At 71.3% G+C, this 25,551-nt stretch overlaps 2 protein-coding genes across 7 annotated transcripts in view; both read right to left on the reverse strand.

Moving 5' to 3' along the window:
• Positions 1-959: 959 nt before the first annotated feature.
• On the reverse strand, positions 960-15,432 carry RBM23 (RNA binding motif protein 23). Of its 6 annotated transcripts, none has more exons than XM_062598819.1 (16): positions 15,318-15,429; positions 14,216-14,340; positions 14,013-14,093; positions 11,401-11,448; positions 10,506-10,564; positions 9,303-9,356; positions 8,327-8,467; positions 8,146-8,199; positions 7,939-8,056; positions 6,440-6,592; positions 5,535-5,672; positions 5,067-5,132; positions 3,668-3,863; positions 2,606-2,698; positions 1,488-1,572; positions 960-1,080 (listed from the first exon to the last, which is right to left on the reverse strand). In XM_062598819.1, exons 2-16 carry the CDS (start codon positions 14,249-14,251, stop codon positions 1,077-1,079), a joined length of 1,326 nt encoding a protein of 441 aa, XP_062454803.1. In that variant the 5' UTR covers positions 14,252-14,340; positions 15,318-15,429; the 3' UTR covers positions 960-1,076. The 6 variants fall into 6 exon arrangements, with proteins under 6 accessions (XP_062454803.1, XP_062454804.1, XP_062454802.1 ...); XM_062598820.1 differs by having other exon boundaries at positions 9,303-9,353; positions 15,318-15,428; XM_062598818.1 differs by having other exon boundaries at positions 9,303-9,353; positions 10,506-10,567; positions 15,318-15,428.
• Positions 15,433-16,220: 788 nt separating this feature from the next.
• PRMT5 (protein arginine methyltransferase 5) overlaps positions 16,221-25,551 on the reverse strand; it is a 9,953-nt gene continuing 622 nt past the window's right edge. Inside the window, exons 2-12 of the mRNA XM_062598807.1 lie at positions 24,821-24,984; positions 23,866-24,027; positions 23,226-23,303; positions 23,075-23,133; positions 22,094-22,216; positions 20,757-20,932; positions 19,826-19,935; positions 18,698-18,791; positions 17,884-18,000; positions 17,406-17,470; positions 16,221-16,441 (exon numbers count right to left, since the gene is read on the reverse strand). Of these exons, the coding sequence (XP_062454791.1) occupies positions 16,289-16,441; positions 17,406-17,470; positions 17,884-18,000; positions 18,698-18,791; positions 19,826-19,935; positions 20,757-20,932; positions 22,094-22,216; positions 23,075-23,133; positions 23,226-23,303; positions 23,866-24,027; positions 24,821-24,984 (1,301 nt within the window). The 3' untranslated portion in view covers positions 16,221-16,288. The remainder of the gene's footprint in view (positions 16,442-17,405; positions 17,471-17,883; positions 18,001-18,697; positions 18,792-19,825; positions 19,936-20,756; positions 20,933-22,093; positions 22,217-23,074; positions 23,134-23,225; positions 23,304-23,865; positions 24,028-24,820; positions 24,985-25,551) is intronic.

Raw genomic sequence — 25,551 nt, forward strand, 5'->3', positions numbered from 1 at the left:
AGGACTGGAGGGAACTGGGGAGCACTAGGGGGACCGGGAGGGATGAGGAAACTGGGAGGGACTGGGGGAACTGGAGGGGACTGGGAGGACTGAGGGGATTTGGGGAGACTGGGAGGGACTGGGGGACTGGAGGGGACTGGGGTACTGGGAGGACTGAAATGGACTGGGGGAACTGGGAGGAACTGGGATGGACTGGAGGACTGAGGGGATTTGGGGAGACTGGGAGGGACTGGGGGGACTGGGATAGACTCGGGGGAACTGGAGGGACTGGGGGGAGGTGCTAGCCTGGGCGGAAGGGGTGGAGCTCCCTATGCAAATGAGGAGTGCTTATGCAAATACACCACGGGGTGCAAAGGGGGTGGGGCTTCCCATGCAAATGAGCCCATGGGAAGCAGCAGCAGCTATTGGTGGTGTGTGGGGGTGTGTGGCTATGCAAATGAGCTACGTGTCACCTCCGGGGCGGGGCTACGTGCCCCCCCCGCCCCACACCCCCTCCTCCGTGGGGCCCCCCATGCCCCCCCCAATATCCCCTTCTGTGGGGCCCACCAAGCCCCGTGGGTCTTGTGTTGCCCCTTTAAGAGCCCGCCGGGCGGGACCCCCCCGGTAAAGCCCCCTTTAAGGACCCCCCCGGCATCACCGCTTTAAGCCGCCCCCCCCGCCTCCCCCCCCCCCCGCCAAAAACGGGGCCGAATCGGGGCCGTTCGCGCCCGGTTTTGTCGTTTTTTATTCCGTTTCCGATAAAGAAAAAAAAAAAGAGACAAATAAACGGAAAAAAAAGAAAAAACAGAAAAAATCGGAGCCGGCAGCGGGGGGGGGGGCGGGGCGGCGGGGGCGGGGCCGGCGGCTGCCCCGCCCCCTTCCCCCCCACCGCCATGGGGGGGGGCCCCGCCCTCCGTGCCCCCCCCCGGGGTGTTGGGGGGGGAGGCTCTGCCCCGCCAGGGGGCGGAGCCAGCGCGAGCGCGGCTCGGGGGGCGGGCCGGGGAGGGGGGCGGGGCCGGGAGAGGGGGGCGGGGGCCTCCCCTTCCCTCCCCCCCCCCCTCCGGGGACTTTGGGGGAGGGGGGAGGGAGGGGCCGCGTTACCTGCAGAGGGGAGAGGGGAGGAGTCAGAGAGGTGGCCACGCCCCCTCTGGCCGCGGCGGCCCCGCCCCCAAGCCCTGACCCCGCCCCCCACGACCAAGCCACACCCCCAAATGTCGAGCCCCGCCCCACGCCCCTCCCACAAAAGCCGAGCCCCGCCCCCTCAGCCCAACCATCGCCCCAGGGGCTCTCCGCCCCCCGCCCTCCAGGCCCCGCCCCCCGCCCTCCAGGCCCCGCCCCCTCCCGCCTCGGCCCCGCCCCCTCGGCCTCAGCCCAGCCTGGCCCCAGGGGCTCCACTCCCTGGACCCCCCCCCCGGCTCATGGCCAGGCCCCGCCCCCCCGCGGCCAGGCCCCGCCCCCCGGCTCATGGCCAGGCCCCGCCCCCCGCCCCCCAGGCCCCGCCCCCTCACATGGTCTGGGGGGTGAAGAGCCCCGAGAGCTGGAGGCACTGGGACGCCAGGGTCTGCGAGGCCAGGTTCAGCGCCGGGCTCAGGGCTGGGGGGCGCGCGGGGGTCAGCCCCACGGCCGCCCGCCCGCCCCACGGCAGCCCCACGGCCGCCCGCCCGCCCCACCGCGGCCCCACCGCGCCCCACGGCAGCCCCACGGCAGCCCGCCCGCCCCACGGCAGCCCCACCGCGCCCCACGGCAGCCCCACGGCCGCCCGCCCGCCCCACGGCAGCCCCACCGCGCCCCACGGCAGCCCCACGGCCGCCCGCCCGCCCCACGGCAGCCCCACCGCGCCCCACGGCAGCCCCACAACCACCCGCCCGCCCCACAGCAGCCCCACCGCGCCCCACGGCAGCCCCACGGCCGCCCGCCCGCCCCACCGCGCCCCACGGCGGCCCCCCAGCACCACAGCGCCCCACGGTGACCCCAGCGCGCCCCACGGCAGCCCCACAGCGCCCTACCACCGCCCACCCCATGGCCGCCCGCCCCACAGGGACCCCACCGCGCCCCACGGGGGCCCTCCCCAGCCCCACAGGGACCCCACTGTGCCCCACGGGGACCCCCCAGCACCCCACCGCGCCCCACAGGGACCCCACCACGCCCCACAGGGACCCCCCAGCACCCCACCGCGCCCCACGGGGGCCCTCCCCAGCCCCACAGGGACCCCACTGTGCCCCACGGGGACCCCCCAGCACCCCACCGCGCCCCACAGGGACCCCACTACGCCCCACAGGGACCCCCCAGCACCCCACCGCACCCCACAGGGACCCCACCACGCCCCACAGGGACCCCCCAGCACCCCACCGCGCCCCACGAGGGCCCTCCCCAGCCCCACAGGGACCCCACTGTGCCCCACAGGTACCCCCCAGCACCCCACCGCACCCCACAGGGACCCCACCACGCCCCACGGGGACCCCCCAGCACCCCACCTCACCCCACCGCGCCCCACGGGGACCCCTCCCCAGCCCCGCAGGGCCCCTCCCCGGCCCCCCGACCCCCCAGGGCCCCTCCCCCCGCCCCCCCGGTCTCCCCCCTGCCCCCCGGCCGCCCCCCCCGCCCCCCAGGCCGCCCCCGGCGGTACCGGTGAGGGCGGCGGGGTTGAGGGCGCCCAGCGGCAGGGCCCCGTTGAGCTGCAGAGCCGCCTGCGCCGGGCCGGGCAGCTGCAGCCCCGAACCTGGGGGGCAAACGGGGCCGGGGGTGGGAGGCCGCGCGCGCGCGGCCGTGGGGCAGGGCCTCGGCCCCCCCCGCCTCTGCCCCAGCCCCCCAGACCACCGCCCGAAGGGCTCGGCCGCCCCACGGATAACCCCTAACCCACCCCGCTTTGCCTCCTAGGACCCCCCCAGCCCCATAGCTGCCCCACGGGACCCCCCCCAGCCCCACACATACCCCCTACGAGCCTCCTCGCCCCACAGAGCCCCTCTAGTGACCTCCTTGTGTCCTCCTAAAGCCCCTCGAGCCCCACAAAACCCTTCAAGACCCACCCCAGCCCCATAGCTGCCCCACAGGACCCCACCCCAGCCCCACACATACCCCCTACGAGCCTCCTCGCCCCACAGAGCCCCTCTAGTGACCTCCTTGTGTCCTCCTAAAGCCCCCCGAGCCCCACAAAACCCTTCCAAGACCCACCCCAGCCCCATAGCTACCCCACAGGACCCCACCCCAGCCCCACACATACCCCCAGGAGCCTCCTCGCCCCACAGATCCCCTCTAGTGACCTCCTTGTGTCCTCCTAAAGCCCCCCGAGCCCCATAAAACCCTTCCAAGACCCACCCCAGCCCCATAGCTGCCCCACAGGACCCCACCCAGCCCCACACATACCCCCCAGGAGCCTCCTCACCCCACAGATCCCCTCTAGTGACCTCCTTGTGTCCTCTTAAAGCCCCTCGAGCCCCATAAAACCCTTCCAAGACCCACCCCAGCCCCATAGCTACCCCACGGGACCCCCCCCAGCCCCACAGACACCCCCCAGGAGCTCCCTCCGCCCCACAGATACCCCCAAGCTACCTGCACTGGCCTCCTCGAGCCGTCCCCCAAGCCCCCGGAGGTCCCCCAAGGTGGCCGGCAGCCCCCCACCCCCCCCCACCCCGCGGGGCGCCGGAGGGGCAGCCCCACGGCGTCCGTGCGCCCGCGCGGCGCGGCCCACCTTCGGCCAGCTTGGCCATGAGCTGGAGGCGCCCGGTGGCGCCGGCCAGCTCGGCCTCCTCGCTGCCCTCGGGGAAGGTGATGTCGGTGGTGCCGTCGAGGCGCTCCGTCACCTGCCCCACGCGCATGGGGCGCCCGGCCAGCTCGAAGCCGTTGAGCTGCTCCAGGGCGCGGCGGGCGCACTCGGCCTCGGCGAACTGCGGGCGGCCCGGCGGCCCGGCGTCAGGGCCACCGCCACCGCCACGACCACCGCCACGACCCCCATCGCCTCCATCATCTCCATCTCCACCTCCGTCACCTCCATCATCTCCACCACCACCATCTCCACCACCATCTCCACCTCCATCACCTCCACCTCCATCACCTCCATCATCTCCACCACCATCACCACCATCATCTCCACCTCCATCATCAACACCACCATCTCCACCACCACCATCTCCACCTCCATCATCTCCACCTCCATCATCTCCATCATCTCCATCTCCATCATCTCCACCACCATCACCACCACCACCATCTCCACCTCCATCACCTCCATCATCTCCACCTCCATCATCACCACCACCATCTCCACCACCACCATCTCCACCTCCATCATCTCCACCTCCATCACCTCCATCATCTCCACCTCCATCATCACCACCACCATCACCACCACCACCATCTCCACCTCCATCATCTCCACCTCCATCACCTCCATCATCTCCACCTCCATCATCACCACCACCATCTCCACCACCACCATCTCCACCTCCATCATCTCCACCTCCATCACCTCCATCATCTCCACCTCCATCATCACCACCACCATCTCCACCACCACCATCTCCACCTCCATCATCTCCACCTCCATCATCTCCATCATCTCCACCTCCATCATCAACACCACCATCTCCACCACCACCATCTCCACCTCCATCATCTCCACCTCCATCATCTCCATCATCTCCACCTCCATCATCACCACCACCATCACCACCACCACCATCTCCACCTCCATCATCTCCACCTCCATCACCTCCATCATCTCCACCACCTCCACCATCTCCACCACCTCCACCACCACCTCCATCATCTCCATCACCACCACCACCTCCATCACCACCAGCACCACCTCCACCAGCACCATCACCTCCACCAGCACCACCTCCACGACCACCATCACCACCCCCTCCATCACCTCCACCACCACCTCCACCATCACCGCCATCACCACCACCATCGCCACGACCACCGCCACCAGCACGACCAGACCACCGCCACCTCCACCACCATCACCTCCACCACCTCCACCACCACCATCACCTCCACCACCACCATCACCTCCACCAACACATCACCCCCATCACCTCCACCAGCACCACCCCCACCATCACCTCCACCGCCGGGCGACTCACCGTGATGAAGCCGTAGCCCTTGGACTGCCCGGTGTCGGGGTCCCGCATCAGCACGATGCTGTCGATCTGTGGGGCGGAGGAGGGCGGGAAGGGCGAGTGGCGCCCGTTGAGGCTGCTCAAACCCATCGCCACGACCCCGTCCCGTCCCGTCCCCCCCGGGGGTCCTCGAACCGGGTGCCCCCGGGACCCCCGACGTGTCTTGAGGTCCCTCAACCACGCCGCCGTGATCCCACCTTGCCCCTCGGCCCTCAACTTGGGTCCCCAGGACCCCGACGCGTCCTTAGGTCCCTCAACCATGTCACCACGGCCCAGTCTTGACTCTGCGGCCCTCAGACTGGGTCCCCAGGACCCCAACGCACCTTTGGGTCCCTCAACCACGTCGCCACGGCCCAAGCTTGTCCCTGCGCCCCCCTCCCCAAAGCGGGCTCTCGCCCCCCGCCCGCGCCCCCCAGCCGCGCCCCCCGGTACCTTGCCGAAGGGCTCGAAGATGCCGCGCAGCATCTCCTTGGTGATGTTGCAGTGGAGGGAGCCCACGTAGAGGCGCATGGGGCCGCCGCTGCCCTTCTGCAGGTTGTTGGCCATGGCCGCCAGCCGGTTCTTCTCGGCCTGGGGGGCGGCGGGGGGGGTCACAGCGGGGCCCCACGGCCGCCCCACGGCGCCTGCCGGCCGCCCCCAGCCCCGCAGCACCGCCTCCGGGCCGTGGGAGTGCTCCAGCGCCCCGTGGGGTCCTCCCGCCAGCCCCACAGCACCCCCCCCCCCCGAGCCCCCCCGAGTCCCGCAGGGCTCCCTCCAGCCCCCCAGCACCCAACTGAGCCCCATGGGGCCCCTAAAGCCCCATAGGGACCCCCACAAGCCCTACGGCAGCCCGCCCAGGAGGCCTGGACCATGATGGAGATGCTGCCCCACCACAACCATCTCCTGTTCATGCTCACCTTGAGGCGTCCCAGCCCCACAGCAGCTCCCTCAGCCCCACAGTGGCTCCCCCAGCCCCACGGTGGCCACCTCAGACCCACGGCGGCACCCCCAGCCCCACAGCAGCCTGCCCGGGAGGTCTCCACCATGATGGACACCCCGAGGAGATGCTGCCCCATCACAACCATCTCCTGTTCATGGTCACCTTGAGGTCTCCCAGCCCCATGGCGGCTCCCCCAGCCCCACGGCGGCTCCCCCAGCCCCACGGCAGCCACCTCAGACCCACGATGGCCCCTTCAGACCCACAGCAGCCCGCCCGGGAGGTCTCCACCGTGATGGACACCCCGAGGAGATGCTGCCCCATCACAACCATCTCCTGTTCATGGTCACCTTGAGGTCTCCCAGCCCCACGGCGGCTCCCCCAGCCCCACGGCGGCCCCCCCAGCCCCACGGCGGCCCACCTGGGAGGCCTGGACGATGATGGGCACGCCGAGGAGGCGCTGGCCCGTGAGCCCGATGGCCAGGGGCACCGACTGGATCTCGCAGAACTCCACGTAGGCGATGCCCTTGGAGCGCCGCGAGTTGCGGTCCGAGATGATCCGCACGTCCCGCACCTGCGCCGGGCACGGGGGGACGTCGGCGCCCGCCCGTCCCTCCGTCCCGTCCCTCCGTCCGTCCCCTCCCACCCAAGGGCCGCCGGCAAGGCGGGGGGCCGCGAGGTGGCCCCACGGGGCAGGGCGACGGAAGCCCTAGGAGGGGGCGGCCAGGAGGGCCGCGAGGCCCCGCGGAGGTGGCCGAAGGTCCCAGAGGAGGGACGGTGACGGAGACACCGGGTGGCTGGAGACACCAAGAAGGGGACAGCGGCTCCAAAGAGGGCGACGGGGACCCCGGAGAACGGACGAGGGTGACCGTGACGGGACCGCGACCTGCCCGGGCGTCCCCAGAACGCCCCGAGAGGGACACGAAGCGCCTGGAGATACCGAGGACGGGACAAGGAGACCCTGAGAAGGGACCCAAAGCGCTTGGGGGCCTCGTGGAGGTGACCAGGCATCGGGTGACCGTGAGGGTGACACGAGGCGGCCGAGGAACCCCAGAACGGAGCCTTGGGGACACCTCATTGGCCTCGGGGACGCCCCGTTGGCCTCGGGGACGCCCCATTGGCCTCGGGGACGCCCCATTGGCCTTGGGGATGCTCCATGGCCTCGAGGACGCCCCGTTGGCCTCGGGGACATCTCGTTGGCCTTGGGGATGCTCCATGCCCTCAGGGACGCCCCGTTGACCTCAGGGACACCTCGTTGGTCTTGGGGATGCTCCATGGCCTCGGGGACATCCCGTTGACCTCAGGGACACCTCGTTGGCCTCAGGGACACCCCGTTGGCCTTGGGGACGTCCCATTGACCTTGGGGACACCTCGTTGGCCTCGGGGACGCCCCGTTGGCCTTGGGGACGCCCCGTTGGCCTTGGGGATGCTCCATGGCCTCAGGGACGTCCCGTTGACCTCAGGGATGCCCCGTTGGCCTCGGGGACGCCCCATTGGCCTTAGGGATGCTCCATGGCCTCAGGGACGTCCCGTTGACCTCGGGGACACCTCGTTGGCCTTGGGGATGCTCCATGGCCTCGAGGACGCCCCGTTGGCCTCGGGGACACCTCGTTGGCCTTGGGGATGCTCCATGGCCTCAGGGACGCCCCGTTGGCCTCGAGGACGGCCTGTTGACCTCGGGGACGCCCCGTTGACCTCAGGGACACCTCGTTGGCCTCGGGGACGCCCCGCTGGCCTCGGGGACGCTCCAGCGGCCTTGGGGACACCCCGTTGGCCTCGGGGACGCCCTGTTGGCCTCGGGGATGCTCCATGGCCTCAGGGACGCCCCGTTGACCCTGGGGACACCTTGTTGGCCTCAGGGACACCTCGTTGGCCTCGGGGATGCCCCGTTGGCCCCGGGGACGCCGCAGCGGCCCTCACCTTGCCCACGGCGGAGAAGAAGTCCTCGAGGTCACGGGGACGGATGCGGGCGGCCAGCTGCATGCAGAAGACGGTGCGGGCGTCGCGCTCCTCGGGGCTGAGGCTGCCCAGCGGCTCCCTGGCAGGGGACAGCGGCGTCACCGCCCCCGCGTCGCCCCAGCTCGGCCCCCCCGGGGGGCGTGTTGCCCCCCCGGCCCCCCGACTCACCGCACGGGGCTCTTCTCCCGGTACAGCGGGCTCTTGCTGTGGCCGAAACGGCGCCTGGCGGGGACGAGACGGGGACGTCACCGCCGCGGGCCGGGGCCGCCCAAGGGCCCCGATCCACCCCGGGGAAGGCCGGGACGAGGGGCGGAAGCGGAGGAAAGGGGCGGCGGTGCGGCGACGCTACCGGGCCCTCTCCTCCCGCCGGCGTTCCCGGCTGCGGGAGCGGCTGCCCCGCCTGCGTTCCCGGCTCCGGCTGCGGTGGCGGCTCCGGCGGTCGCGGCTGCGGCTCCGGCGGCGTCGGTCCCTGTCCCGGTCGCGGCTCCGGCTGCGGGAGGGAAGCGGCGGAGTCACCGCGGGAGCCCCCGGGGTCACCGCGGGACCCTGAACGGCACCACGGGACCTTTGGTGTCACCACCGGACCCTTGAGGTCACCACGGGACCTTTGGTGTCACCACGAGACCCTTGAGGTCACCACGGGACCCTTGAGGTCACCACCGGACCCTTGGTGTCACCACAAGACCCTTGAGATCACCACGGGACCTTTGGTGTCACCACGGGACCTTTGGTGTCACCATGCGACCCTTGAGGTCACCATGGGACCCCTCATGTCACTACGGGACCCTTAACATCACCGTGGGACGTTCAGAATCACCACAAGACTCTCAGTGTCACCATGGGATCCTTGATGTCACCATGGGACCCCTGGTGTCACCGTGGGACCCTTGATGTCCCCGTGGGACCTCTGGCATCACCATGAGACTCTCAGTGTCACCATGAGATCTTCGATGTCACTGCAGCAGCCTTGATGACACCCTGAGACCCCCAGTGTCACCACGGGACCCCCGGTGTCCTCGTGGGACCCTCAGTATCACCATGGGACCTTCGGTGTCACCATGAGATCGCCGACGTCCCCACGGGAGCCCCGGTGTCACCGTGGGGCCCCAGATGTCCCCACGGGACCTCTGGTGTCACCACGAGACCCCTGACGTCACCGTGGGACCTCTTGACGTCACCGTTGAGGCTCCCGGTGTCACCACGAGACTGTTGATGTCACCGTGGGACCTCTCGACGTCACTGTGGGGCTCCCGGTGTCACCGTGGGCCCCCCGACGCCCCCACGGGCCCCCCGACGTCCCCACGGGCCCCCCGACGTCCCCCTACCTGTGTCTGTGGTCACGGCTCCGGCTCCGGCTCCGGCTCCTCTTCTTCCTGCTGCTGCCGCCGGCACGAGGGCGGGGGGGGGAGTTGGGGGGGGAGCTCAGTGCCCCAAAACTGCCCCGATTCCCCCCAAAACGCCCCCACCCCCCCCATCAACCGCCTGCAAAATCCCGACGCACCCCGGCCCTGAAAACGCTCGATTTCCCCCCAAAACGCCCTCGGTGCCTCCCCCAAAAGGGCTCCTCGCGCCCCAAAACCACCTGCTTTCCCCCCAAAAATCCCTCAAGTCTCGCCAAAAAGCGGCTGTAAGCCCCGAATTGTGGGAACGCTCCTCGAAGCCGCCGCTTTGCCCAAAACCTCAGGATTTCCCCCCGAAATCGCCGCCGCTCCCCGGCGCTGCTGCCCTGGGTCGCCCCCGGTTTTGCCCCGAATTTCTGCCGTCAAGTGGCGTGAATCACCCCCCCGAACCCCCCCGAAATCGCGGGAACCGTCCCCGGAATCGCAGGAATCGCCCCCAAAATCGTCCCAAAATCACGGGAATCGCCCCAAAATCACGGGAATCGCCCCAGAATTGTGGGAATCGCCCCCAAAATCACAGGAATCACCCCAAAATCGTGGGATCCGTCCCCGAAATTGCGGGAATCACCCCAGAATCACGGGAATCACCCCAGAATTGCCCCAAAATGGCAGGAATCGCCCTGCGATCGTGGGAGCCATCCCCAGAATTCTGGGAATCGCCCCCAAAATCACAGGAATCGCCCCAAAATCGTGGGATCCGTCCCCGAAATTGCGGGAATCACCCCGGAATCACAGGAATCACCCCAGAATTGCCCCAAAATGGCAGGAATTGCCCCGGAATCATGGGAGCCATCCCCAGAATTGTGGGAATCGCCCCCAAAATCACAGGAATCACCCCAAAACCGTGGGACCCGTCCCCGGAATCACGGGAATCGCCCCAAAATCATGGAAACCGTCCCCGGAATCGCAGGAATCACCCCGTAATCGCCCCATAATCGCGGGAATCGCCCCAACGTTGTGGGAACCGTCCCCAGAATCAGGGGAATCTCCCCGGAATCGCCCCCAAATCGCGGGAATTATCCCCGGAATCGTGGGAATCGCCCCCAAATCGTGGGAATCGTCCCCAAATCGCGGGAATCGCCCCGGAACCGCGGGAATCGCCCCGGAACCACGGGAATCGGCGCTGACCTGCTCCCGCTGCTGCTCCCGCTCTCCTTCTTGGCCTCCTTGTTCTGCTCCTCCTGCGGCTGCTGGAGGGGGGGGACTGGGCTGAGACCCCCCCCGCGCCCGCTAACTGCCCCCCGGTGCCCCCCGATTGCCCCAGGAACCTCTAAGTTGGCCCCCAGAGCCCCAAAATTGCCCTTTGGTGGCCCAAAATTGCCCCAGGAACCTCAAAATTGCCCCTTGTTGCCTCAAAATTGCCCCCCTGCGGCCCCCAAATTGCCTCTTGGTGCCTCCAAATTGCCCCAGGAACCTCAAAATTGCCCCCCAGTGCCCCAAAATTACCCCTTAGTGCCCCAAAATTGCCCCAGGAAGCTCAAAATTGCCCCTTGGGGCCCTCAAATTGCCTCTTCGTGGTCCAAAATTAGCCTTCAGTGCCCCAAAATTGCCCCCCAGTGCCCCAAAACTATCCCAAAAACCTCTGAATTGTCCCCCAATGCCCCCAAAATGCCCTCTCAGTGCCCCAAAACTGCCCAGGAGCCTCAGAATTGTCCCCGATGCTCCAAAATTGCTCCCTGCGCCCCCAAATTGCCCCCAGCGCGCCAAAATTTCGTCTTAGTGCCTCAAAATTGTGCCCTGTTGCCCCCGAATTCCCCCCAGCGTCCCCTAAATTGCTGCCTGTACCCCCAAAATTCTCCAAGTGCCCCCAAACCACTCCTTGGTGCCCCAAAATTGCCCCTTAGTGCCCCCAAATTAAGCATCAGTGCCCCCAAATTGCCTCCCGGTGCCCCAAAATAACCCTTGGGGGCCCCAAAATTGTCCCAGGAACCTCAAAATTGCCCCTTAGTGCCCCAAAATTGACCCTTAGTGCCCCCTAATTACCCCCCGCCCCCCCCCCCCAGAATTGCCCCCCCGAACTCACCTGGGCCGCGGGGGTCTCGGTCGGCACCTTGGAGGGGCCGGGCTGCGCCTGGGGGGAGCGACACGGACCCCAAAACCACCGTTTTAATACCCAAATCCTCCGCCAGGAAGCCCAAGCCGCGAAAAAACAACGCTCGATTTCTTCCGAGGCGAGCGAATTCCCACGAAAACGCCCCAAAATGCTTCCGGGTGCCCCACCCCCCCCTCCAAGAGCGAGACCCCTAAGGGTGACCCCAAAGTCTGCTGCCCCCCCCAAAGTGACCCCAAATCCCTAAAAATCACCCCAAACCACCCTGAAACCACCCCAAATCCCCCCAAAACGCCACTTCGGTGACGGCCAACGCGCCTCGGGGTCCCAAAATTCCCCAGATCAAGCCCAAAGCGGCAAGGGCGGCTCCAGGCCCGCCTCGGGGGACCCCAAGAGCGCCGAAGAGGTGCAAAAAAATCCTTTTATTTGCTCCTGAAATCCCTAGGAATGACCCCAAAGCTGCTAAAGGGCCCTCAAGTTCTCTCCGCGTGGCCGCAATGCTCCTAAAGCCCCCCCAAAACGCCTTGAAATAACCCCAAATCCCTGAAAACGAAACCAACCACCCCCCAAAACCACCCAAATCCTCTCTAAGGCTCCTCAATTCTCCCAAAACGACCCCAAAAGTCTCTCAAGTGGCCCCAAACCCATAGGAACGATCCGAACGTTTGAACGCGCTCCAAGTCTTCCCTCGGGCCGCTCGACGCTCCTGAAACGACCCCCAAAACCTCCCAAACGGGCCCAAATCCCAAACAACGACCCCAAAACACCGAAAAACCACCCAAACTCCTTCCAAATGGCCCCAATCCTCCTAAAATTATCCCCAAATCCCTTTAAATGGCCCCAAATCCATCGGAATTATCCAAACGCTCCATCACAACCCAAGTCCTGCCTGAGGAACCTCAACGTGCCTGAAATGAGCCCCAAGACACTCAAACCTGCCCCAAATTCCTAAGAATGACCCCAAAACACTGAAAAACAACCCAAACTCCTTTTCGATGACTCCAATCCTGCTGAAACGACCCCAAAATCCCTTCAAGTGGCCCCAAATCCACACAAATAATCCAAACATTCAAAAATGATCCAGGTCCTCCGTAAGGCAGCTCAACGCTCCTGAAATGACCCCCCAAACCCCTCAAAATGGCCCCAAATTCCTAAAAATGACCCCAAAACACCAAGCCCCCCCCCCGGTTCCTTCCAAATGACTCCGATCCTGCTGAAACGACCCCAAATCTGTACGAACGATCCGAACGCTTCAAAATAACCCAAGAGCCTCCTGAGGAGCCTCAACGCTCCTGAAATCACCCCCCAAACCCTCAAAATGACCCCAAATTCCTAAGAACGGCCCCAAAACACGGAAAAACAACCCAAACTCCTTCCAAGCGGTCCCAATTTTCCAGGAATTAACCCCAAAATGCCTCCAAAGGACCCCAAATCCAGAGGAACAACCCAAGCGCTGCAAGATGCCCCAAGTCCTCCCTCAGGCAGCTCAACGCTCCTGAAACGACCCCCAAAACCTTCCAAGAGGCCTCGAATTCCTAAAAATCACCCCCAAACAACCCCAAAATGAACCAAACTTCTTCCGAATGGCTCCAGTCCTCCTAAAAAACCCCAAAGCCCTTTGAAATGGCCCCAAATCCATCTGAATTATCCAAACGCTCCACCATAACCCAAATCTTGTCTGAGGAACCTCAACGTGCCTGAAATGAGCCCCAAGATACTCAAACCGGCCCCAAATTCTTAAGAACGACCCCAAAACACTGAAAAACAACACAAAACTTCTTCTCAATGACTCCAATCCTGCTGAAACGACCCCAAAATCCCTTCAAGCGGCCCCAAATCCATATAAATAACCCAACCGCTTGAACACGCTCCAAGTCCTCTCTGACACGGTTCAGCGCTCCTGAAACGACCCCAAAACTTTCCAAGTAACCCCAAAGCCCTAAAACAACCCCAAAACACCAAAAAATCAACCAAACTCCACCGGAATCATTCCAATGCTCCTAAAATAACCCCAAACCCCTGTGAAACGGCCCCAAATCCACATGGATGATCCCAACGCTTGAAAACAACCCAAGACCCTTCGGAAGAACCTCAACGCTGCCGAAACGGATCCCCAAACCCTCAGCACAGCCCCAAATTCCCCAAACAACCCCAAAACGCAGAAAAATGAGCCTAATTCATCACAAGCTGCCCCAATCTTCTGGTAACGACCGCGGAAACGCCTCCAAACAGCCCCAAATGCCCCGGAGCGGCCCAAGCTGCTCCAAGTCCTCCCCCAGGCGCCTCGAGGCTCCTGGGACGACCCCCAAACCCTCCGAGCGGCCCCGAATCCCTAGAAACGCCCCCGAAACGCCCCGGAACGACGGAAAATCCGCCCGGGAGACCCCAAACCCGCTCGAACGCCCGCGGAAATCTCTCGAGCGCCCCGAGCGCCTCCCGGGGACCGCGGCGGTGCCCAGCGGAGCCCCGGGAAAGCTCCGAGGCGGCGCCGGACCGCGGGAACGAGCCCCCTCCCTGGCGCCGCGAGCCGCCCCAAAGCGCCCGAATCGGCCCCAAAAGCAGCGGCGAAAAGCGGGCGCCGTCACCTCCTCCTTCTTGTAGGGCGCCTCCAGCATGGCCTCGATGACGATGTCGAAGTCGTCCGACGTCATGGCGTCCGCCTGGGCCTGGGGAACGAGGCGGGGGGGGGGGTGAGGCGGGGGGGGGGGGCGCGACACACGGACGGACGGACGACACACGGACGGACGGACAGACACACGGCCGGCCGGCCGGCCGGCGGCGCTCTCACCGGGTCCTGCAGCGCGTGGGAGCCGCCCGGCTCCATGGTGGGCCCCGCGGTGGGGGGCGCCCCCCCGACGGACGGCCGGACGGACGGCCGGACAGACGGACAGACGGCCGGCGCGGGTCCGGGTCCTGCGGGCCGGAGCAGCGCGTCAGCCCCCCGCCCCGGCGCGGCCGAACCCGCCACGTCTCACCCCAAAACCGCCACGAGAAACATCCCCCCCCCCCAAAAAAATACCCACTGGGGAACCCTGCCCCGAACCGTCCCCCCCGCCCCCTCCGCGTGGCCCCGCCCCCCTCCGCGTGGCCCCGCCCTCCCGAGAGCCCCGCCTCTTCTCTATAGCCCCGCCCCCTCCCGGTAGCCCCACCCCCACGCTGACCCCCCCTTTAACCCCCAAGCAGGGGGTGCCCCAAGCCCCGCCCCCCAGACCCCCCTCAAAAGCGGGGGGGGGGCGGGGCTCCAAACCCCGCCCCTACGCCCACAAGCCCCGCCCCCACCCGGCCTGCCGCCCCGCCCCCTCCCCCATAGCCAGAGCCCCTCGCCCCCTAAGCGAAAGAAGGGGGAGGAGGGGGAGCGCCTCAAGCCCCGCCCCCCTCCCCCATAGCCCGCCCCCATCTTCCATAGCCCCGCCCCCACCCCCCCCGCCAAAGCTGGGGGCCCCCGGGCCCCGCCCACCCCCCACAGCAGGGGGCGCGCTCAAGCCCCGCCCCCCCGCGAAGCCCCGCCCCCCTCCCCCGAGGCTCCACCCCCCCGCGCGCGCGAGGGCCGGCCTAAGCCCCGCCCCTTCCCCTCGGCGAACACCGGGGTGTCGCGCGCGCGCCCCCCCCCCCCCCCAAAACCCCCCCCCCAGCGCGGCGGCCTGGCCCCGCCCCCCCTCCGCGAGGCCCCGCCCACTCTCCCCGCGAGGCCCCGCCCCCAAGTGGGGGGGCTGCCGCGAGGGGGGGGGGGGGGGCGCAGCCCCGCGCAGGCGCACTCGCCTCCCCCCCCCCGCAGCTCGCGGCGCTGCCCCCCCAACACCCGCCGGCCCCCCCAAACCCTCGCGCTGACGTCATCGCCGGGCCCGTGACGTGTGCGTCCCCCCCCCCCCATTCCCCATCCCGGCGCTCACCCGCCTCCCTCGGTCCGCGGCTCGCGGCGGCAGGCAGCGGCGGCCGGACGCGGCGCTAAGATGGCGGCGGCCTCCAGAACCTTCCCCCGCCACCGCCACCGCCGCCACCCTCCCCTCCCCTCCCCTCCCCCGCCCTCCCCCCGCCCCGCGCCCCGCCGCCGCCGCCGCCGCGCAGGCGCGGGCCCCGCCCCGCCGCCCGCCGCCCGCCCCCATTGGCCGCGCCGCCGCCGCCCGCCCGCCCGCCATTGGCCGAGGGGCGGGGCGGGGCGGGGCCGCCGCCCGCGGCGGGGGAGGAAGGCGCGGGGGGGGGGTTGGGAGGGCGGGCGTGTTGACGGCGGCGCCGCCGCTGATTGGCTGCGGCGCGCCGGGCCGCGGCTCATTGGTTGAGGCGCGGGAAGGAGGCGGGGCGTCTCCATCCCTTCCCGGCAGCGGCTGAAGGGAAGGGTGGGGGGGGAAGGCAGCGCGGAGCGGAGAGCCCTGATTGGCCAGGCGAGGAGCGGGAGGCGGGACCGCCGGCGGCCCGGCCAGCTCCCCGCCGATTGGCTCGCGGCGCCCGCGGCTCGCGGCGCCGATTGGCTGCAGCGGGCGCGGGGGGCGGGGCGCGAGCGTCTTTCCCCGTGACCTCTACCCCCTCCCTTCCCTAAAGCGAGCGCGCGCAGTGCGGGGGGGGGGGGTATAGAGGGGGCGTTGCCATGGCAACGCGGCCTAGTCGCCGGGGGCGCAGCCTGCGCTAAGATGGCCGCCCTCACGCTCGCCTTCACGCCTCCCCCGCCACCCCCCCGAGCAAGACGGCCGCCATCTCGCACCCCCCGCCCCGCACACACACACACAGCCGCCATGACGGCGCGTGTGTGTCCCCCCCCCCCACCCCCGACACACACAAGATGGCGGCGACGCCGAGGCCCAGGTTTGCGCGAGCTTTATTGGCGCGGGGCGGGATGCTGGGGGGGGGGCCGGGGGCCGGCGGCGGCTCAGAGGCCGATGGTGTAGGAGCGGCCCGTGGGGTTGTGCAGGGCGGAGCAGGCGGGCGCCGTCACCGCCCACTCGTACCAGACCTTCTTGGGGCTGGCGCAGCGCCAGAAGGCCACGGCCACCTCCTCGCCGGCCCGCACCGTCAGCGGCTGCTGCGTGAGGGCAGGGACGGAAGGGGGGGGGACACGACACTCAGGGGACGAGGCGGCCAACATGGCTGCCGCACGCCCCCCCCCCCCTTGCTGCCCTGCCGAACCTCCCCCAAGATGGCCGCCCTCGTGCCGAGCCCCCCCCAAGATGGCTGCCCTCGTGCTGAAGTCCCCCAAGATGGCCGCCCTTGTGCTGAGATCCCCCAAGATGGCCGCCCCTCCCATCGATGCCCCAAGATGGCCGCCCCTCCCATTGTGAGGTCCCCAAGATGGCTGCCCCTCCCATGCAGAGGTCCCCAAGATGGCTGCCTTCCCGTCAGTGCCCCAAGATGGCTGCCCCTCCCGTTCTGAGGTCCCCAAGATGGACCCCTTCCCATCAGTGCCCTAAGATGGCCACTCCTCCCATGCCGAGGTCCCCCAAGATGGCTGCCCCTACCCAAAGGCCCCAAGATGGCCACCCCATGCCGAGGCCCCCAAGATGGCCGCCCCCACACCAAGGTCCCCAAGATGGCCGCCTTCCCATCAGTGCCCCAAGATGGCCACCCTCACGCCAAGGTCCCAAGATGGCCTCCTTTCTCATTGATGCCCCAAGATGGCCTCCCCTCCTGTGCCAAGGCCCCCAAGATGGCTGCCCCTACCCAAAGGCCCCAAGATGGCCACCCCATGCTGAGGCCCCCAAGATGGCCGCCCCCACGCTGAGGCCCCCAAGATGGCCACCCCCATACTGAGGCCCCCAAAATGGCCACCCCCCACGAAGGCCCCCAAGATGGCCGCCCTCACACCAAGGTCCCCAAGATGGCCGCCCCCCACACGGAGGCCCCCAAGATGGCCGCCCCACGCCGAGGCCCCCAAGATGGCCACCCCCATACTGAGGCCCCCAAGATGGCCACCCCCCACGAAGGCCCCCAAGATGGCCGCCCCCACGCCGAGGCCCCCAAGATGGCCGCCGCGGCGCCCCGCCCGGCACCTTGATGGGGAAGAAGATGGGGAACCAGGAGAACATTCCCGGCGAGTGGGTCTCCGGGCGGATACCTGGGGGCGGGGCAGCCGCGTGACCTCCGACCCCCTTTAGCCCCACGCCAGACCCCACCCACCCACCTCAGGCCACGCCCCCTCCGGGCCCCGCCCCCAGGCTCCACCCACACAGGCCACGCCCCCTCAGACCCCGCCCCACCACCGCCGCCGATCCCACTGCCTCCGTCGCCCTCCCCTAGGCCCCGCCCCCTTTAGCCCCACCCACCCTGGCCACGCCCCCTCATGCCCCGCCCCCTTAGGCTCCACCCACTCAGGCCACACCCCCTCAGACCCCGCCCCACCACTGCCGCTGATCCCACCGCCACCGCCTCCGTCGCCCCCCCAGACCCCGCCCCAGCCCCTCCCCGCCCCCCAGGCCCCGCCCCCGGCCCCGCCCCCCCGGCCCCGCCCCCCCAGGCCCCGCCCCTCACTCAGGGTGATGTCGCCGTAGAGGGTGGTCTCGAAGTAGCCGGCGAAGCCGTGCAGCACCGTGTTGACGCCCACGCGGAACGAGAGCCGCCGGTACCGGCTGTTGTCCCGCCCCGGGTCTGCGGGGGGGGCGGGGCCGCGCCAGGCCACGCCCCCGTGACGTCAGCAGCCACGCCCCTGCGGCGCTCCCCCCACCCCACCCCCCCACCCAACCACCACCCTCCTCCTGCCCCTGCATGTGCGTGTGGGGGGGGGGGGCGGTGAGAGCAAGGGGCGGGGCCTGGGGCAAGCCACGCCCCCTTCTCCAGCCACGCGGTGATGTCATAGGCGAGGGGGGTGTGGCCAAGCTAGCCCCGCCCCCACCTTGCTGCCTGTAACGTGTGGGGGGGGTCCCCAGGCCACGCCCCCTCCGCCCTGCATCCCGAGAGGCCCCGCCCCCCGCGGTGGGCGTGGCCAAGGAGGACCCACCCCTGCGGTGGGCGTGGCCGGGGAGGCCACGCCCCTCCTCCTCTTCCTCCCACCGGGTCCCATAAGGCCCAGCGCCCCCCCCCACACCACCCCGCAGTGGGTGTGTCCAGGGGGTGCCGCCCCCAAGTGGGCGTGCCCCCCCGAGGCCCCGCCCCCAGGTGGGCGTGTCTACATAAGCCCCACCCCCCCAGGCGGCCATGTTTGGGGACGCCCAGCCTCCGCCTGTGTGTCTATGGAGATCCCACCCCCGCGCAGGGGTGCCCGGGGGGTGCTGCCCCCCAAGCGGGCGTGCCCCCCCCGAGGCCCCGCCCCGCGGTGGGCGTGTCCCCCCGAGGCCCCGCCCCTCACCGGGGTTGGGGTGCCGGAAGGCGAAGCAGGGCTGGGGCGGCGCCAGCTGGTGGAAGTTGTGGAGCCGGACGACGTAGGGCGTCTCGAACTGCGCCTGCGCCCGCCCCACGGCGTCAGCCCCACGGCGCCGGCCCCACGGCGCCGGCGACCCCCCCGGCCCCGCGGGCCCGCCCCCCTGCCCCACAGCCGCCCCACCGCCCCTCTACCCACCCGCCAGCCCCCATCTTGCCCCACAGCCGCCCCACGGCCCCTCTACCCACCCCCAGCCCCCATCTTGCCCCACAGCCGCCCCACCGCCCCTCTACCCACCCCCCAGCCCCCATCTTGCCCCACAGCCGCCCCACCGCCCCTCTACCTGCCCCCCCCACCCCTGTCTTGCCCCACGGCAGCCCCACGGCCGCCCCACAGTCCCCGTCTCCCCCCGTAGCTGCCCCACAGCCCCTCTACCCACCCCCCCACGCCTGTCTTGCCCCACGGCCGCCCCACAGACCTCATCTCCACCTATAGCCGCCCCCCGGCCCCTCCACCTGCCCCCCATCCCTGCCTCGCCCCCCATCCACCTCCTGGCCCCACCTCGCCCCCCAGCCGCCCCGCCATCCCCGTCTCACCCCCCAGCCGCCCCCTGTCCCCATCTCTCCCCCCATCCACCCCCCCGTCCCCGTCTCACCCCCCAGCTGCCCCCCATCCCTGTCTTGCCCCCCAGCCACCCCCCATCCCCATCCTGCCCCCCAGCTCCCCACCCCATCCCCGTCCTGCCCCCCGGCCGCCCCCCATCCCCGTCTCACCCCCCATCCGCCCCCCATCCCCATCTCTCCCCCCCAGCCCCCCACCCCATCCCCGTCCCGCCCCCCGGCCGCCCCCCATCCCTGTCCTGCCCCCCGGCTGCCCCCCATCCCTGTCTCACCCCCCCAGCCCCCCACCCCATCCCCGTCCCGCCCCCCGGCCGCCCCCCGTCCCCGTCTCGCCCCCCATCCGCCCCCACCCCATCCCCGTCCTGCCCCCCGGCCGCCCCCCGTCCCCGTCTCGCCCCCATCCGCCCCCCATCCCCATCTCTCCCCCCCAGCCCCCCACCCCATCCCCGTCCCGCCCCCCGGCCGCCCCCCGCGCCCCCCGCGGCCCCACGCCCACCTCGGGGTGCCGGTCGCGCTCGCGGCACCCGCGCACCTCGTTGTACAGCTTCGAGGACGAGATGGGCGCCAGGAAGGACGTGTAGGCGCACGGGATGCTCACGCCGCCGGCTGCGGGCGCCGCGCTCAGCCCCACGGCCGGCCCCACGGCCCCACGGCCGGCCCCACGGCACGGCCCCGCGCCACGGCCCCCCCAGCCCCCAGACCCCAGCCCCACGGCCCCCCAGACCCTCAATCCGAACCCCACGGCCCCCCCAGCCCCCCAGACCCCAGCCCCACGGCCCCCCAGACCCTCAATCCGAACCCCACGGCCCCCCCAGCCCCCCAGACCCCAGCCCCACGGCCCCCCAGACCCTCAATCCGAACCCCACGGCCCCCCCAGCCCCCCAGACCCCAGCCCCACGGCCCCCCCAGACCCTCAATCCGAACCCCACGGCCCCCCCAGCCCCCCAGACCCCAGCCCCACGGCCCCCCAGACCCTCAATCCGAACCCCACGGCCCCCCCAGCCCCCCAGACCCCAGCCCCACGGCCCCCCAGACCCTCAATCCGAACCCCACGGCCCCCCCAGCCCCCCAGACCCCAGCCCCACGGCCCCCCAGACCCTCAATCCGAACCCCACGGCCCCCCCAGCCCCCCAGACCCCAGCCCCACGGCCCCCCCAGACCCTCAATCCGAACCCCACGGCCCCCCAGCCCCCAGACCCCAGCCCCACGGCCCCCCAGACCCTCAATCCGAACCCCACGGCCCCCCCAGCCCCCCAGACCCCAGCCCCACGGCCCCCCAGACCCTCAATCCGAACCCCACGGCCCCCCCAGCCCCCCAGACCCCAGCCCCACGGCCCCCCCAGACCCTCAATCCGAACCCCACGGCCCCCCAGCCCCCCAGACCCCAGCCCCACGGCCCCCAGCCCCCCGGCCCCCCGGCCCCCCACCTTTGAGGCAGCGCTGGGCGCCGTCGAGGCACTCGGGCGACAGCTCGTTGTCGCCGAAGGAGCCGAGCAGCTCGGAGACGACGACGTCGGCGGCCTCGGGCGCCCGCCACTCGCGCATGTCGCGGGCCACCACCGTCACCTGCGCGCCCCACTCCTCGTACTGCCAGCTCTCCAGCCTGGGGGGCAGCGCCGGGGGGCTGGGGGGGGCCCTGGGGGGGCTACGGGGGCCCTGGGGTGCCCTGGGGGGTCCCTGGGGGGTCCCTGGGGGTCCTGGGGGGTCCCTGGGGTGCCGTGGGGCGCCCCACTCCTCGTACTGCCAGCTCTCCAGCCTGGGGGCAGCGCCGGGGGGCTGGGGGGGGCCCTGGGGGGGCTACGGGGGTCCTATGGGGGTCCTGGGGGTCCCTGGGGTGCCGTGGGGCGCCCCACTCCTCGTACTGCCAGCTCTCCAGCCTGGGGGGCAGCGCCGGGGGGCTGGGGGGGGCCCTGGGGGGCTATGGGGGTCCTATGGGGGTCCTGGGGGTGCCGTGGGGCGCCCCACTCCTCGTACTGCCAGCTCTCCAGCCTGGGGGGCAGCGCCGGGGGCTGGGGGGGGCCCTGGGGGGCTATGGGGGTCCTATGGGGGTCCTGGGGGTGCCGTGGGGCGCCCCACTCCTCGTACTGCCAGCTCTCCAGCCTGGGGGGCAGCGCCGGGGGGCTGGGGGGGGCCCTGGGGGGGCTATGGGGGTCCTATGGGGGTCCTGGGGGTCCCAGGGGGGTCCCTGGGGGTGCTACGGGGGGCCCGGGGGTGCCGTGGGGCGCCCCACTCCTCGTACCGCCAGCTCTCCAGCCTGGGGGGCAGCGCCGGGGCGCTGGGGCCTGGGGGGTGTCCCAGGGGGGTCCCTGGGGGTGCTCTAGAGGGCCCTAGGGGCGCTATGGGGTGTTCTGGGGGTCCCGGCGGTGCTATGGGGCGTCCTAGGGTGCTATAGGGGGATCCTTGGGGTGCTATGGGGGGTCCTGGGGGGCCCGCGGGTGCTATGGGGGTCTCACGGGTGCTATGGGGTGTCTAGGGCAGTCCCAAGGGCGCTACGGGGGGTCCTAGCGGTGCTATGGGGTGTCCAAGGCGGTCCCATGGGTGCTATGGGGGTCTCAGGGGTGCTACGGGAGGCCTCGGGGCGCTATGGGGCGCGCCGTGGGGCGGGCGCGAGGGGGACCGTCCGCGTTGGGGGCCAGTGGGGGGGGGAGGGCAGCGAGGAGGCGCCGCCGGCCGGGGGGGGGGGGGGGGTTGTGGGGGGCGGGAGGGAGGGGGGGGGGGCCCCGCGCCGTGGGTCGCGCCGTGGGTCACGCCGTGGGTCGCTCACGTGACGACGGCGTTGGGGTTCTTCTCGACGGCGTAGACGCGGAGGCGCCGGGCGGCCTGGCGAGCCGCGCGCAGCGCCGCCGCCACCAGCGGCCCCCGCCCGGCCCCCAGCACCATCACCACCCTGGGGGCGGGGGGGGCACTTAGGGGGCGCCCCACGGCCGCCCCACGGCCGCCCGGCCCGCCCCACGGCCGCCCCCCGGCCGGGCCGCGCGCAGCGCCGCCGCCACCAGCGGCCCCCGCCCGGCCCCCAGCACCATCACCACCCTGGGGGGCGGGGGGGGCACTTAGGGGGCGCCCCACGGCCGCCCCACGGCCGCCCCACGGCCGCCCAGCCCGCCCCACGGCCGCCCCCCGGCCGGGCCGCGCGCACCGCCGCCGCCACCAGCGGCCCCCGCCCGGCCCCCAGCACCATCACCACCCTGGGGGGCGGGGGGGGCACTTAGGGGGCGCCCCACGGCCGCCCCACGGCCGCCCGGCCCGCCCCACGGCCGCCCCCCGGCCGGGCCGCACGCAGCGCCGCCGCCACCAGCGGCCCCCGCCCGGCCCCCAGCACCATCACCACCCTGGGGGGCAGGGGGAGCACTTAGGGGGCGCCCCACGGCCGCCCCACGGCCGCCGCGAGGGTCCCTAGGGTGCCCCACAGCCGCCCTGGAACCGTGCGCTGACCCATAGGGTTCCCCTGGGTGCCCCAGAGCAGCCGCAGAACCGTGGCCTGCCCCATAGCGCTCGCTTGGCTGCCCCATAGCGCTCTGTGGGGCACCCCACGGCCTTAAGAACCCCCCTGTGCTGCCCCATAGCGCGCCGTGGGGCGCCCCACAGCCCCGGAGACCCCCCCCGCGCTGCCCCATAGCGCCGTGGGGCGCCCCACAGCCCTGGAGACCCCCCCCGCACTGCCCCATAGTGCCGTGGGGCGCCCCACAGCCCTGGAGACCCCCCCCGCGCTGCCCCATAGCGCCGTGGGGCGCCCCACGGCACTCACTGCACGTTGGTGTCCTTCTCCTCCTCGGGGACGCGGTCCAGCAGGCACCTATAGATGGCCTGGGGGGCGGAGCAAAATATAGGGGTCAGGGGGTGGAGTCAACCCCCAGGCCCCGCCCCCCCAGGCCCCGCCCCCCCCAGGCCCCGCCCACCTGCTGGTACTGGGAGTATTTGATTGGATCCTTCTCGAAGACCTCGTAGGTCTGCGACTCCAAATTGTCCATGAGGGGCTGGGCAAAGGGGGCGGGGCCTCAGGGCAGGCCACGCCCCCCCAGCCCGAGGCCACGCCCCCAGCCCGCGGCCACGCCCCCGCACGTAGCCCCACCCACCCCAAGCCTCGCCGCAGCTCCACGGCACTTCCCCATTGGTCAGGACCGGGGGGGGAGGGGGGGAGAGGGGGCGTGGCACCTCTTGCAGCAAGGCTCCGCCCACCACAGTTTAGGCCACACCTCCAGGGATAGGCCACGCCCCCTGCCCTTAGCTCCGCCCCCTCGGCCTCCCCACAGCCCTGGGCTCCTTCAACCCTTCCCCCCACCCAGCCCCCAAAGGAGGGGAGACCCCGCCCCCCAGCCGGGCCAGGCCCCGCCCCATGCACAGGCCCCGCCCCCTAGGACCAAGCCACGCCCCCTGCCCTTGGCTCCGCCCCCTCAGCCTCCCCACAGCCCTGGGCTCCTTCAACCCTTCCCCCCACCCAGCCTCCAAAGGAGGGGGGACCCCGCCCCCCGCGGAGGCCCCGCCCCCGCGGAGGCCCCGCCCCCGCGGAGGCCCCGCCCCCGCGGAGGCCCCGCCCACCTGCAGGGGGGACTGCAGGTAGTCCTCGTAGCCGCGGGCGAAGAGCTCGTAGGCGGAGGGGGGCGGCCGGTGCTGGCTCAGGTACTCGAGGTACTGGAGGTAGGAGCCGAGGGGCTTGGCGCCGTGGTGTGGGGCGCCCCACAGCACCACCTGCACCTCCAGCTGTGGGGCGGGAGACACGCGGGGGGGTCAGGGGCTGCCCCACGGCGCCCCACAGCACCACCTGCACCTCCAGCCGTGGGGCGGGAGACACGCGGGGGGGTCAGGGGCTGCCCCACAGCACCACCTGCACCTCCAGCCGTGGGGCGGGAGACACGCGGGGGGGTCAGGGGCTGCCCCATGGCGCCCCACAGCACCACCTGCACCTCCAGCTGTGGGGCAGGAAATGGGTCAGCAGCCCCGGGGCAGCCCCACGCCGCCCCCAGTCCCCTGCTGACCCCTGGCTGCAGCAGCCCCCCAGCACCCTCCGGCCCCACGCCCGGCCCCACGCCCGCCCCACGCCCGGCCCCACGGCGCACCCGCAGCAGGCGGACGAGCAGGCGCTGGTGGGGCCACGCCGGGACGGGGAGGGAGGCGCTGGGGGGCAGGATGGCGGCGCCCGCGGCCCCACGCCCGGCCCCACGCCCGCCCCATGCCCGCCCCACGCCCGGCCCCACGGCGCACCCGCAGCAGGCGGACGAGCAGGCGCTGGTGGGGCCGCGCCGGGACGGGGAGGGAGGCGCTGGGGGGCAGGATGGCGGCGCCCGCGGCCCCACGCCCGGCCCCACGCCCGGCCCCACGCCCGCCCCACGCCCGGCCCCACGGCGCACCCGCAGCAGGCGGACGAGCAGGCGCTGGTGGGGCCGCGCCAGGACGGGGAGGGAGGCGCTGGGGGGCAGGATGGCGGCGCCCGCGGCCCCACGCCCGGCCCCACGCCCGGCCCCACGCCCGCCCCACGCCCGGCCCCACGGCGCACCCGCAGCAGGCGGACGAGCAGGCGCTGGTGGGGCCGCGCCAGGACGGGGAAGCCGCGCTTGTTGGTGAGGAAGAGGCGGGTGGGCAGGATGGCGGCGCGCAGCGGCTCGCCCAGCCAGCGGTCCAGCGCCGCCGCCGACGGCAGGTCCGGGCCCAGCTCCAGCGCTGTGGGGCGGGGGCGGGGCCGGGGGGCGGGGCAAGGAGAGGGGCGGGGCCAGAGGACATGGGGGTGGGAGGAGGCAGAGCCAGGAAAGAGCAGAGTCAGGAGGGGGCGGGGCCAGGAGGGGGGGCGGGGCCAGGTGGCTCCACCCCCAGCATCCAGGCCCCACCCCCTCGGACAACCCCCACCCCACCCAGGGCCAATGCCCAGGCCCCACCCACAACACCATTGGCCCCGCCCACCAACCGGTAGCCCCGCCCCCACAGGCCTAGCCCCGCCCCCGTGCACCCACCCCTGCTCAGGCCCCGCCCACCACCTCCAGACCCCTCCCTGCCACCAGCTAAAGCCCCGCCCACAGCCCTGTGGCCCCACCCCCGCACCCTGGCCACGCCCACTGCATCCTGGCCACGCCCACTGCGGTATTGACCACGCCCCCCTTTGCAGGCAGGTTCAGCCCCCCCTCCCCTGGTAACTGCCCCTGGCCGTGGCCCCGCCCCTTCCTGGCCTTGGCCCCACCCCCTCCCGGTCATGACCCCGCCCCTCCTGGCCGTGGCCCCGCCCCCTCGCTCACC

The sequence above is a fragment of the Rhea pennata genome, chromosome 37 (assembly GCF_028389875.1).
Source record: "Rhea pennata isolate bPtePen1 chromosome 37, bPtePen1.pri, whole genome shotgun sequence".
NCBI classification, from domain to species: domain Eukaryota; kingdom Metazoa; phylum Chordata; class Aves; order Rheiformes; family Rheidae; genus Rhea; species Rhea pennata.